Source organism: Lytechinus variegatus, chromosome 3, assembly GCF_018143015.1.
Source record: "Lytechinus variegatus isolate NC3 chromosome 3, Lvar_3.0, whole genome shotgun sequence".
Classification (NCBI taxonomy): Eukaryota; Metazoa; Echinodermata; class Echinoidea; order Temnopleuroida; family Toxopneustidae; genus Lytechinus; species Lytechinus variegatus.
Window position 1 is genome coordinate 1,535,907 of NC_054742.1, and position 14,287 is coordinate 1,550,193.

General features: G+C 36.9%; 1 protein-coding gene across 1 annotated transcript in view; it reads left to right on the forward strand.

Annotated features, from left to right (window-relative positions):
- The window catches only part of LOC121409937 (tumor necrosis factor receptor superfamily member 1B-like), a 38,863-nt gene extending 24,780 nt beyond the window's left edge, over window positions 1-14,083 (forward strand). The window contains exons 5-9 of the mRNA XM_041601730.1: window positions 7,304-7,414; window positions 9,214-9,282; window positions 11,057-11,253; window positions 11,504-11,747; window positions 13,801-14,083. Coding sequence (XP_041457664.1) covers window positions 7,304-7,414; window positions 9,214-9,282; window positions 11,057-11,253; window positions 11,504-11,747; window positions 13,801-13,808 — 629 coding nt within the window. The 3' untranslated portion in view covers window positions 13,809-14,083. The remainder of the gene's footprint in view (window positions 1-7,303; window positions 7,415-9,213; window positions 9,283-11,056; window positions 11,254-11,503; window positions 11,748-13,800) is intronic.
- The last annotated feature ends 204 nt before the right edge of the window (window positions 14,084-14,287 follow it).

Sequence of the window (14,287 nt, forward strand, 5' to 3'; positions counted from 1 at the left end):
TACGAATCGAGTCTTCCCAAAATACCCCCCAAATGCCTCCAAAAGTCCAACCGAATTCCATCGGAATACATCCCGAATGTGGCCCGAATGGAATTTGTTGTGGTCACATTCGGGAATAGTCTGGAGGGTATTCGGCTGGTTTTGAACATTTCAAAATGAGCTGAACTTTTTCAGCGAATGTTCCCGAATTTTCTTGCATTTACGAAGGCAAAACAGAATATTCCTGAAACCACCAGAATACGTGTATATGGATGGAATCGCAGCTGATTCGGTTCCGTTCTAACCCTAGCTTTAAGCAAAGGGTTACACCAAAACCAAATTCTCCTGAACAAAGTCGGATCAATATTATTCTGCCCAAAATGGCCTGGATTATTCATCTCGGATTCGGGGAGCTCCTGGAATCGCTTCGGAAGGATCCGGGACTATTCTGTTCTCCCTCCCCAACGGAAACATTCATGGAGAGATTCTGCTTGTCTTGAAAATTTTAAAACCAGCCGAATATCCTCCAAAATACTCCAGAATGAGGCCAAGACACATTTTTTCGAGCCACATTTGGGATGTATTTGGATGGAATTCGGTTGAATTAATTTTGTGAAGGCATCTGGACAATTATTTTGGGAAGTCGATAGCTCTGATTCGGGACCCATTCCAGACAGATTCGACTCTGATTCGGCCTAAAATTGATTGGGAGAATTTGGTCTTGGTGTTACCTTAGTTTTAGAGATAGAGATCAATTCATTTATAAGCCAATAAAGAAAAATCACTGAAATTATTCAAGTCACCTTCAATCAAGGGACGACAGAAAAAGAAGGAGGATCAGGTCTCTTTGCTCAAAACTTATGTGTCTTTGTTCTAAAAAAAATAGTCAAGAGGCATAGGCGGCGGAAGCGGGGAGGGGGGACGTGTCCCCCCCTAAATTTGAGGAGGGGGGACGGTCCCCCCCCCTAAATTTGTTGTTGATGACCTTTTTTTTTTTTTTTTTTTTGCTTGTCAATTTTTTTTTGGTTGTCCCCTCCTAAGAGGGGCAGACATGCACAGTTTTTTCTGCCATGAGAACCATCCATATACCCTCCTCTTTCTGACAGGGGAAAACTCTACTTGGGAAAGAAATCTGACCTCTTGAATTGCTTTGAAAAGAAAGATGAAATACTGTTTATCTTTTCCATATGATTTCGGGTTTTTTTAATTGTGAAAGGGGTATATGCACAGGATTTATAATTTGCATAAATTTGCATTTTAAACATGATGCTCTCGTCTGGTCGCATGGAAAGTCACCATAATGAATGAATTGTGTAACAGTGTCTCATATGCATAGTGTTGTGCTTGTCCCTCGGTTTAAAACCTCAAAATAGGATAGTTGATGAGTTTTACACATATTTGCATAAATTTTGCATAAATTTGCATTAACATTGAAAATTGATTCATATTCAGGAGCTGAAAAAAAAAGAAAAGAAAAGAAATAGGCTTCTATAGAAAAGTTTAGGTCTGTACTATACATATACATTAATTCACGGTGAATAGTGTGATGTTGCATAATTTTGCATAAATTAGCCCTATGAAAAAGGATTCCAGTCATTGATATCGAGGCATCCTATCAAGAATTAATGCTTTTGGTACCAGTGACACATGTGGAAAAAAATGTGATTTTGACAATTCTATATGTCGATATATGGTAATACATGTGTTTTTACATGTGATTTGCATATAATTTGCATAAATTAACCTTAATTGATTCATACTCACCAATTTTATAAAAATCGACCTGCAGTTAAATGCTTAGCAAAAGAAAACCCAAATACACACAAACTGGGCATTTGAAAATTATTTTTAGTGAGATATGGTGAATTATGAGTTTTTTGCATAAAATTTGCATAAATTAGCATTTTAAAATAGGGTGCCCTTCACCGATTTCAGGGCACCCTAACTAGAATTAATGCTTTTGATACCAGGGACCCACATGCAAAAAATGGCACTTTTGTAAATCCTGTCCCCAAAATTTTGCTAAGGCCCCTGACTATAAGCTCAGAACAGCACATGCACCAGAAATGTGTAGCCCTTCTTGGCTTCAGAGATCGAGTAATGGTCAGGATATCACATCTGCATAATGGACACCCATGACTACAATGAGCATGCCTGCACGATCGATGTTACCTCTTTGCCGGAAATAATATAACCGTCACACATTAGAACTAATTGAGGAGCAATTGGAACCCAACTTATCATCCTCAATCCTAACCTCATTATCTTATTCGCAAGTTAATGAAAATGAAATGTTAGGCATCTTTCTTAAGAGCTGGGAGCACTCATCAATCGATTTGGTTTTTTTTGTGTTAACATAGCATTTATACCCCAATACATTACAATAATTTAAGTAAATTAAAATATTCTGTACAAAGCAAATGAAGAAAATACTTCTTTACATATAAGACTAGTAAATTGAAAATGATTGAACTTGAATTGAATTCCTAAATAAATAAATTTAAAAAAAATCGGAAAGAGCTGGTTGCACTTATCACACCATGATGATGATAAGATTTTAAGGGCATAATGGTGTCAAGTCGTTTCAAAGTATTAATGCAATACCATGATACCACACTGAATGTATTCAACGTCTATCTCTGTTTATCTGTTTTTTTCCTAAACAAGCACACTTGACCCCTTTATATATAATGTCTTCTTAGATAGAGACTTTTCAAAACAATGGCACCCACGAAAAATAAGACTTCTAAAATTCTAACCACTTTTAGTGTATTTTGACTTGTAATGAAAGTTTGTAGACCTTTTGACCTTTCCCTGACCTTGTCTTGACCCTTTCTATCTTCTGGATAAGAACCTCTGACGATGGACTTATCAAACTCGAAAATAAAAAAAGTACACACATGCATAAGAACACGGAAAGGAGCTTTCTTAACAATTTCAGTGTAATTTGCCATTGCCGAAAGTTCGTTGACCTTTTGACCTTTCCGGTCATAACTTTTTAACGGAAGGTCAAGAGTATATGGTTGTGTACACTTTATTGTTTAGTATAACAAGGCAAACAATTTGATGTATGACTCGACACAATAGGGGCAATTTCAAAAATTGACCCCTATTGACCACATTTTGACCCCTCACATGGTCAAGATGACCATTAGAAATTTGTCACCAAGTTGAAAGTTGTTCCTTGTGATGTCACCAATCACATAAAAGTGAAAAATCAGACTTAGCCAAATTTTCGAAGTAGCCGGTAAATCATGACATATGCTGCTTGTATCAGGTGCACCATTAAAACTTTAACAATGAGGCATTATACAACGATACACAACTACAAAATTATTTTTAATATTGTTTGATCCTTTTAAGTTTGTCAGTATAACTGGCTGTAAAGGAAACATTGATTCCTGTTTGCCAATTTCGTTTTCTGTATTATTCACAGCCACATTTTCCCTGTAAAAGGCAGTATTAACCCTAAATAGACTGGGCTATTTCGACGCCTAAGAAGACTGGGGGGGGGGGGCTGATTCAGCCCCCCCTTATGATCTCGGCCGGCGATCGCGACAAAAATTGGCACACGCGTTACCCATGGCATTATCTACAAAACTATAACATCAAATTCTGCAAAAAATCTCATGTCTCATTAATTATGCTAATTTATGCATAAAATCATAAGTTTGCTCTAATTAATAAAATAATGCCCCTGATGCTAATTTTTGTTTCACATACTCTAGATAGGCATCTGATCAAATTGAAATTAAAAATATTTCAAAATCACATTTATTTTCTTATGTATTCTATTGTTTTCTAAATTTCCTATGTATTTCTTTGTTTTTTTACTTTTTGTTTTTTATTGTTTTTTCAATGGAAATTGTTGGGGAATTTATTTTGACCATAAAAAAGATCAAATTGATTGATTTTAAGCAGTAAAAGGAAAAATAATGATACATTTATGAATTTTGGCTAAGAACACTATTTGCATTTGATATGTACACAAATTCACGTTTTTGAGTAATTTGGGGTCTGCATGCACTTACGAAATGTTGCGTAATTTTGGAACCGCCTACCCGGGGATCACAATTTTGGTCTCAAAAGTTGCACGAGACTTGAAAGTAAAATGTCAGCGAGCGACGCGGTCAAAAAATTTCGCGTGGCAGATTTAGCGCAAAAAATGTCGAGGGGGGGGGCTGAATCAGCCCCCCCCCCGAGTCTTTTTAGGGTTAAAGTACATCTTGCCCTCTTCAATACAGAAAATAAGTTAGACAGGATCCTGTGCCAATTTACAGAGCACAAAATAATTATTACTGTATAATTTCTATTACCCTTAAGATCTTGGCAGCGTAGAAAATACATTAATGCAACAGGCAATTTTGCCCTTATGGCAGCCTACACTGCCCCCAAATTGCATGCTTGGGTGGGGTGATCCTCTTTTCAAGATTTGCCCAAAGATCTTCCAAACACAATATTCAACTGATTTTAATAGAAAAATCAATATTTTACATGTATTTGCCTTTATGCATGATTGCTTATTGTGTAAAAAGGTAGCCTTATTAATTTTGGGCATCCATGATACGGAATAGGGGAAGGTGGGGTAAGTTGAACATAGGGGCAAGTTGAGCCACCACCCCCAGGCCAATAATGAATGAGCTGGACATTGTGGTGGTGTCATGTATTGATGACCCATTACATAACCCCTAACCCCACCACATTGTTTTCAACTTTGAAACAAAAAGTACTTTTTTAGAGGGAAAAATACAAATTTTAGCAAAAAAGTTAAAAAGGGTGTGAAATAGATAAGTGCTTTTTACACACACACATCTTTACATATATAATAAAAACATAAGAACAACATTGTTAGCCTAGATAAGAATCTTCATTCTTGTCAAAGTCTTTTACATGATGGATGCATAAGAAATGTGTGGATGTGAAATTATCACATTAAGTTCGGACTGGTGTAAGTTGTGCCAGCCAACATGGGCCAAGTTGAGCCATGTTAATTCTTATGGTGATGTATATAAACAAACCTTAAAAAGCCATAGATATGTAGGCAGAAATGAGCAAATTCACATGACTGTTCTCTTCCTTTTAGACTGGAATACTCCCCAGGGAGTGGAGGATGTGCACACATTGTGTGCGGGAATGACTGATTGAATCCGATGACCGGGGTAATAATATATCTGTAAAGCGCTTAGAAACGTCGTTCCGATGGATTAAGCGCTATATAAAAGTGGATTATTATTATTATTATTATTATTAGAGGATGGTAGTATTTATAGAGAATTAGCTAGTGAAAAGACTTTTAAAGGGGTGGTCCAGGCTGAAAGTATGTATAGGTTAACAAATAGAGTAGAATTCACTGAGCAAAATGCCAAAAAATTTCATCAAAATCGGATAACAAATAACAAAGTTATTGAATTTTAAAGTTTAGCAATATTTTGTGAAATCAGTTGTCATGAATATTCATTAGGTGGACTGATGATGACACATCTCCACTTGTTCTTTTGTATTTTATTATATAAAATGAGGTTTATTCAAATTTTCCTCCAAGAACTAGAAAAATGGATTGATAACTGAATAGTGCATTAGATATTTATTGCTGCCACTTATCTCATTATAAGGGAGACATATTATTCACACAAGTATGAAATAATGAAAAAAATATGATTTTATGTAATAACATAAGAAAACAGAAAGTGGAGATGTGACATCATCAGCCCACCTAATGAATATTCATGACGACTGCTTTTACAAAATATTGCTAAACTTTAAACTTCAATAACTTTATTATTTGTAATCCGATTTTGATGAAATTTTCGGCATATTGCTAAGTGAATTCTACTCTATGTATTAAGATATACATATTTTCAGCCTAGACCACCCCCTTAATAAGAAAATTGACATGCTGGTCTTCCTGCATACATTTTGTACATAGTTTTTGTGGCTCAACTTACCCCAGAAGGTGGCACACATCTTACCCCACAAGTGGGGCAAGTTGAGCCATTTAAAATCGCTTTTTTCAAAAGTGACAATGACTTTCAGTGTGGGGGTAGAAAATTATAAATAGGTGAAAAATATTTCAGAAGAATTGAATTTTAAGGCAAGGTATTTACATGTATTTCTACAAGATTATTGTATCCCCGAACAGAGTTTGGAGGATACTATGGATTTGGCCTCTTCGCGCCGCGTCCGCCGCCGCAGAGATTTCCTTGTGAGCGCTCTATCAGCTACATTTCTTCTCCGATCGTCTTCAAATTTGGCATGAAGGTTGAGTATGGTATAGCGAAGAAGCCTATTGATTTTGGTGTGGGTGGAAGTCACATGGTAAGGTCAAAGGTCATTTTCAGGTCAACATTAAAGTTTACATGCAAGACTCTCTTATGACACCTAACTCCGCAACCGTAAGTCACTTTTCAACCAAACTTGGATGATAGATGGACTTGGGGAACCTGCATGCTATGCTGCAGTCAGAGGTCACATGGTAAGGTCAAAGGTCATTTTCAGGTCAGCATTAAAGTTTACATGCAAGACTCTCTTATGACACCTAACTCCACAACCGTAAGTCACTTTTCAACCAAACTTGGATGATAGATGGACTTGTCGAACCGGCATGTTATGCTGCAGTCAGAGGTCACATGGTAAGGTCAAAGGTCATTTTCAGGTCAGCATTAAAGTTTACATGCAAGACTCTTATGACACCTAACTCCACAACCGTAAGTCACTTTTCAACCAAACTTAGATGGTAGATGGATTTGGGGTACCAGTTATGCTGCAGTCGGAGGTCACATGGTAAGGTCAAAGGTCATTTTCAGGTCAACGTTGAAGTTCACATGCAAGACTCTCTTTCTCTGCAACCATAAGTCACTTTTCAACCACACTTGGATGATAGATGGATTTGGGGGACCTGCATGCTAGGGTCATTGTCGCCATGATAATTGTATTTTTTGTCAAATTTCTGTGTGAGCTATATATCGCAATGGTGGATGATGCGGTGGGTTCGGGGATACATGTGCTCGGCTGCGCGACCCGCCGAGCATCTCTAGTTAATCATATCAATTCTAACATGCAAAAAGTGTCACAACTTACCCTGCCTTCCCCTACAGATAGGGATTGTATTACCAGCTTTTCTCATTAACCTAAGTGCATACAAAAACATTTGTTGAGAGTGACTGACCAAGAAATGGATAGAAAATGGCATAAAGCTCTAGAGTTTTCATGGATTGAGCCATTTGTAATGTGGAATAAAAATGAAGAAAGATATTTGTTGTATGTAAAAAAAAGAAGGAAAGTTTGATTTTTTAAATTGCCTTTATTTTTCTTTATTTCTATGCAGTTGGTACTGGAGAGTCAACGAAGCCTCAACCAGGTGTAAATTCCTTATCGGGAGGAATGATTGCTGTCATTGTATTACCTATATGTATCGTCGGAGTCATCATTATCGTAGGTAAGATAATTCATAATTAAAAAGTGCTAGCTTGGACTGAAAATGACACATTTTTACTAAAATAGTCCCTGATAATTTGAAATTTGAAAGAAATATTGAATGTTGAAGTGGTATTGCACACCCTGATAATATTTAATTGAAATTAGTGGCTCTATATTATCCATCCACTTCTTGGACTAGGATAACTCTAATCAAACTGGGCTTTATTGGCATTCTTGAAGGAGGGGGGGGCAAAGATTCCTCCCTTCCCAGACCATACTTTTGGGATTTTGGCAATCTCAAATTACATCATAGCTTAATAAGTATATAGACCTAGTTCATGAAACTGAGGCATAAGGTTAATCAAGTATTACTGAACATCCGGGCTTGAGTTTCAGGTCACATGACCAAGGTGGGGGGATCAACACCAAAATCTTAACCTAAGGTTAAGTTCTTTAAATGTCATCATACCTTAAAAAGTACTATTGAGTAGAAGAAATAAACAGTTGTCTCACGATGTATAAAACATAGTTGGAAAGCAACGTTTCGTCTGCAAGTTGCTAGACTTCAATGAGCAAAGATGCTGCTGCACACGGCTTATATAGCGTCGGTGAGGGGGCAGCGTGCCTGGCTGCACGCTATTGTTTTGCTCCACTCAGGTGTGAGCCGTGCTGTGATTGGCCGAAGCCGCTGGCCAATCAGTGCTCGTGCGGGTGCTTGGCATTCTGTGATTGGCTGATGTTGACAGTCAATTAGCGTTCTTGCTGGTGTAAATGCTGTATACCGGCGAATGGTAGGTAACCATCATAGAGTTGGATCTCTATGGTAACCATTCATCAGGGATCTCAATGCTGCTGCCCCTGTTGATATTGCTCAGGTGCAAACGGATCTGAATCGCCTTCCAGAATGCGCCGCGTATACCAATGCTTATCACTAGCAATGCAGCTGACCTCATCCCAATTACATGTAGGTGGATGATCAAAGTCCCAAGCATGTTCTGCAACAGCAGAGCTATCAGTGCACCTAAGCCGAACATCACAGCGATGTTCCTTCATGCGTTCCCCAACAGGTCTACTAGTCTTACCAATGTAGACTTTGTGGCAGGTCTTGCATGGGATCTGATAAACAACCCCACTGCGTCTGTCAGAGATCGGGTGGTCTTTCGGATGGACCAGCTTGCTGTGGATGCTGTCGGACGTGAATATAACTCGGATGCCATGCTTCTCCAAGCACCGGTTGGGAAGATGCGAGATACAATAAAAAAACAGGATTATTAGAGCGGACTTGAATTGTGCAGGCTGTTCGGACGAAGCGCTTTTCTCCTTATTGACACGGTTAACGAAAGAGTGCGGGTAACCGTTAGAAGTAAGAGCTGAGGTGATGTGCTGCTTCTCTGTAGCTGTGCAGTGGGGCTTATAGATTTAGTTCATGAAACTTGGTCATAAGAGTAATGAAGTATTACTGAATATCATGCCAGAGTTTCAGGTCACATGACCAAAGTCAAAGGTCATTTAGGGTCAATGTACTTTGGTCAAGTATGGGGTTTTTGTAACTTGGACATAAGAGTAATCAAGTATTAGGTTCAATGAATGAACATGTAGTATTGTATCATTATATGAATGGTGTTTTTTGTGAATGATTATTTTATATTAGTTTTCAAAGTCAGACTGCTGCTATATTGAATCGCGTAATGCAGGCGAAACTGCCAGAAGCACTCAACTTATTTTCCAATTTCGTTTGTTTGATCCATGTATATGATACAAAAGAAATTTGTTAAAAAACATCTTTGAATTGACTTTATTCTACACATTCGTTTTCAGTTGTATGTATGAGACGGGACAGAGAGGGTGCATGTTCACTCAATTGTAACTGGCATATACGCCAAACTAGTAAGTATACTTCTTATTTTCAAAGCGTTTCATGATAAATACTCTGAGGGGGCTTGTCCACCTGATGAAAAAAAGAGATTTAGATGAAAAGAGAAAAATCAAACAAACATAACAGTGATTTCTTTTTCAAAATGGGATGTGAAATAAGATGGTTATAAAACTGTAAAGTTTTGCTAATTTTTCACAAACATTTATATGTACGCCCTATTTGGTATTCAAATAAAGGAACCGATGATGTTACCCCACTCACTATTTATTTTGTATTTCATTTTATGAAATATGGATTTTCTTAATATTTTCCTCACTACAGTTTGGAGCAAGGTTTGATTCCTCATTGCACATGTGACATTGCCATTTTTGTAACCTATTGCAATTCAGTAAATATGCTTCCGAATTGTCAAATCTGCGAAATTGAATTATTTTTTATTTAATGAAAATAAATAAAAAAGAAAGGATGAGTGCTTGGCATTCTTGGCTCCCTCATTTACATTTTACCAGTATTGTGATATTTTATTGTTTGTTAAAAAAAATAAGTGAAACTTTAAAGCCTGAATTCACAAAGGTGGTTTTTAAAACCATCTGTTTAACCCATGGTTATGCAGATTTCCTGTATAAATTATGCTTATTTACCGCATATATTGAAAAATTCCAATGCTGATGCGTGTTTTGGTCACTGTGTGCCAAATTGATGTCTGCTGCCATGGTGTGTGTGTATTTGAGTTTTTGTCAGACGTGTATCAATCAGATATGATTATTTATGTCTGGACCGACCTCCAACGTCACCATCCGAAAGACGTGACCAGGGCTCGAACCTCAAACCGCTGCATCAATTTGTAACTTCCCCACAGCTTGGATTACAGGTGCACACCACAACCCTCATGTTGACATGGTCAAGTACAGTACGCTATTTTATTGATGAGTCCTCTGTTTGGAGAGTGGACTCATTAATTAAAAACAGTGGACTCGAATAAAATAGCGTAGTACCACTGCAACAGGCATCAATTTGGTGCACTGTGACAAAAGCGTGCATTGGACATTTTTTAAAGTGTTGATAAATAAGCATAATTTATACAGGAAATCTGCATAAAACATGGGTTTAACCAGTGCTTTTAAAATCCACCTTTGTGAATTTGAGCCTAAGTGTCATAACTTTCTTAGTTTACATCTAGTTTTGATTAATGGCTCTTTTTCCTTTGATTTACTCTAATTCATTATTTTGTTTGAATGAACTTGCCCTTTTAAAGTGTATTTGCATTTTCTTGCCAAATTAATTGAAAGATTCAAATGCTGCCTCAATCAAAATTCCTTATCATGTTTTTATGATGGATAGGATAATCATTCATAGATATCTTATGGTTTCATCATGTTTAGTAGTCCTTTATAATGACTGTAGGTTATTCTTTCTTAAAAAGAGGGGAATATAGGGACCGTTGTATTGAACATGTAGATGTATATTTTGTATCTTGAGTGGGATTCAGAGTTCTGAAATGAACTCATTTCAGAAAGAATTGGATGATGTGTCAGTAAGAATGCATGTGCCATGATTTTGTCATCTTGTTCTTAGCTTCGTTATATAGGTCTGAAGCTGCTGAAAGGAAAGGTTTTGGGAATGGCAAGGTGTAAATCAAAGTTAGAGAAAACTCATGATTTGTGTTACATTGTATTGAAAATAGTAATAATGTTACAAAATGAATTTCTCATGCTGATTGATCACTACCCTTAGACTCAACTCTCCATTTTGAATAATTAATTTGTGTATTTATTCAACATATAGATCAAGCACCTCTTCCAACAGTATACTCAACAAATGGGACTAATGGGATAAACAGAATGAATGGACATGTTCCGATGCATGCTAGTTCTAGTACATCTATCCATATGCAAGTTATTCCTAATGGGGCTGCCCTTCCTTGCAATGGACACCGATCAGACGAGGAAGTAGAACATCAGCAGTCTGTAGAAGATGCTCTGGTAAAGTTGATTGTTTTAATATTCAGTGCAATTAATTTGTCATTTTATCACAAGATGCATACATCTCCCTCATGACCCAATAGATAAAGTTTATCGATACAAGTCAATGTAGAAACACTCAGTAATTCAGCTCAATACATTTTTCTTCTTTAAAATTTGAATTTTGATACATGTAGAAGTTGTCTTTATGTTATGTTAGGAGTTGTATGATGGATTGAGTGCTGACTTTTTAATTGATTTGGCTTGACAGGAGCTTACAGCAGACCAGTTGAGGCATTTAATCAGAGCACTAGACCAACCTGATCATGCTGACCGAAATGTTCACATGCTTGCTGGTCAATTCTTATCTGATGAGACGAACGCTCTACTTTCAAGTGAAGTGTCAGCAGCAGAAGTCTTAGAGGTTTGGGTCAACCGGGGGAAGACAAAAGGAGACTTGGTTCAAGTGCTTAGAGGAATGGGAAGAGATGACATTGCTGCAATATGCGAGGAAGGTATGTTAGTAAAATACTTTTCGCAGTTTAAAGGAAACCAAAACTAAGAAGAGAAGTAATTTAATTAGAAGGAGTAAAACAAGAGGATTTAAAACAAGTTTCATCAAAATCGATTATGAAATAGGCAAGCTATGGACGTTTAAAAAGTCTTCTTGTACTTTCTATGGGGATCCTCAAATTGGCAGACATGCTTCAAAATGGCTGATTTTGTGGACAACCCTCCATTTGATTTGTACACAATTTTAAAGATTTTCCCCTTTATTTTACATTAATTCACATCATCTCCTGACCTTGACATATGTGGTGTAAATCATATTTTCCCATGACATATGTTATGCTAAGAATGAGGCTTGCTGACTGACTGCTTATTTTTTTACTTAATCTAGGCTCATTCAATTTGGTGTGTATGATGCTAGCATGGATCCCAGGAAGCCTATTGATTTTGAGGTCAAAAGTTCAAGATCACAGTGACATGTTTTCATCTTACCCATCTGAAGTCCTTGTTAATGTGATAACTTTAGTTTAACTTAACCTAGGCTCATACAATTTGATAGGTATGATACAAGCATAGATCCTAGAAATTCTATTGATTTTGATGTCAAAGGTGTTTTGATGTCGCCACCTTCCACTTTTCTTGCTTGACCAATATCTACATTTTCCGCCTTACAGGCGGGGTATTATGTGCTCACCTTAGCGACACCCTGTTAAATCATGATAAACTGAAGATCTAAGCTTTAATATGATATAAGTTGTATAAGAAAAGGTATTGGAAATGGGTACGATCCAACTATTAATTACATTTTGCAGCTTAGAAGCAAGAATACTGCACTCTGATTGGTCAAAGAGACCACACACCCACCAAAATTCAAAAGACTTCCACTCAAGGGCCTATCCAAGGTCACACTTGCCATGTTGCAATCTCATCATATTATCTTTGCATGTTGTGATACATTATCCAGCCAATCAAAACTCAGGATATCATGCTACTTGAAAGTTTAAAAATTCTTGTCTTGTATCTTCTTGGTAATTGCTTGATCCTGACCCATCTTGAAGGTGCAACATATCAAGAGTTACATTGTGAGAAAGTACAGAGAATGAGCTTTACAATGATATAGATATTATTTTGGCTAAAAGATAATAGCCCGTATTCTGAAGTCGGGTTTAACTTAAACTCAGGTTTAAAGTTGTGATTTAAGTATGGCCAGCCAATTGTTACATAATCACTAACAGTGATTATGGAAAACAGTACATGACTATTGATGGGGCTACCCTGTATAAATAAAACGAAATAAATAAATAAATAAACAGTAGAGATATCATACTTCAGCTTATTCGGCTCTCAAATCATTCATAATTGTGTAGGAAGTATAAATAGATGATTGTTTTCACCATCGATGAATCAGGAAAGAGCACAGTAAACATAAGAAACATACAACTTAATGAAAATTTTGATACTTTTGGCTTCCCATACTTAAACCACAACTATAAACCTGAGTTTAAGTTAAACCTGACTTCAGAATACGGGCCAAAAATTTTTGCTCAATTTGCAGTAGAAAACAGAGGAAGAAAATTCAGTTTTGAGACATCTTTTCAGGCCTAAAATTCACCTATTAAATTATTTCATTCAAAATAAATGACCATTACAAAAGAGTAATATTTACTCTTTCTAATGATTTAACTAAATTTGATTTCACTTGAAGTGGTTAAATTCTCTGAGAAAGAAAGTCTCACAATTCATAAGATTCTGCAGGGAGGTGAATTCAGCCACGAGAGGGTTAGAATAAATCTTGTTTATTTGCTCATTAGCATAGGGCTCTGCAGTCTGGTTATTGTAGTAATTACGCAGGCTAACATTTGGTCATCATTCGGTCTATCAAAAAAGCCTAATGCTGCACTTGTACCAATTTGTAGCTCGATGCTCAGCAAGTTGAGCGGAAGAAGGTAATGTGCAGGGCCAGTGGGTTGGGCAGTTACTTAATAACTGAAAAGTGTGAATGCAAATTTAGGTTAAAACAATCTGAAATAAGATACATCTCGTTTTTATTGCTTTCAGGCTCATGAGAAACGGCAGATCTCACAGATCCGTTGATGGAGAGAAAACGAATGTCACACAGACTTTACAAGGATTTGCAATTTGGAAGTTTAGAAACTTCTTGTATATTTTTGAGGAGTATTGCAGTCCTATGTTGTGTGGCTGTTAATGACTCAAGGATCATGTATGGATCTGTGATTTTCAGAAGTGCTTCTGCTCCCATGTAGGAGTCAGCAGATATTTTTCTCTATCGAGAGGGGATTATACTTCAAGCAGCTGATGAAGCAAGTGGAACTTAATGCAGAATATGAAAAGATAGCTGTGGCTGCCAGACTAAGGGCATTATACAAGGAAATGGACAATCGCATATCAAAGTGGATCATAAGTGGTTCTATCCAACAAGGAGCTTATTTCTGGGATTGTGCCTTGGCCATTAGACTGATAATATAGAATTATTCAATATACAGTGTGCCCCAAAAAATATGCACTTGTGAAATGACTGCCAAAT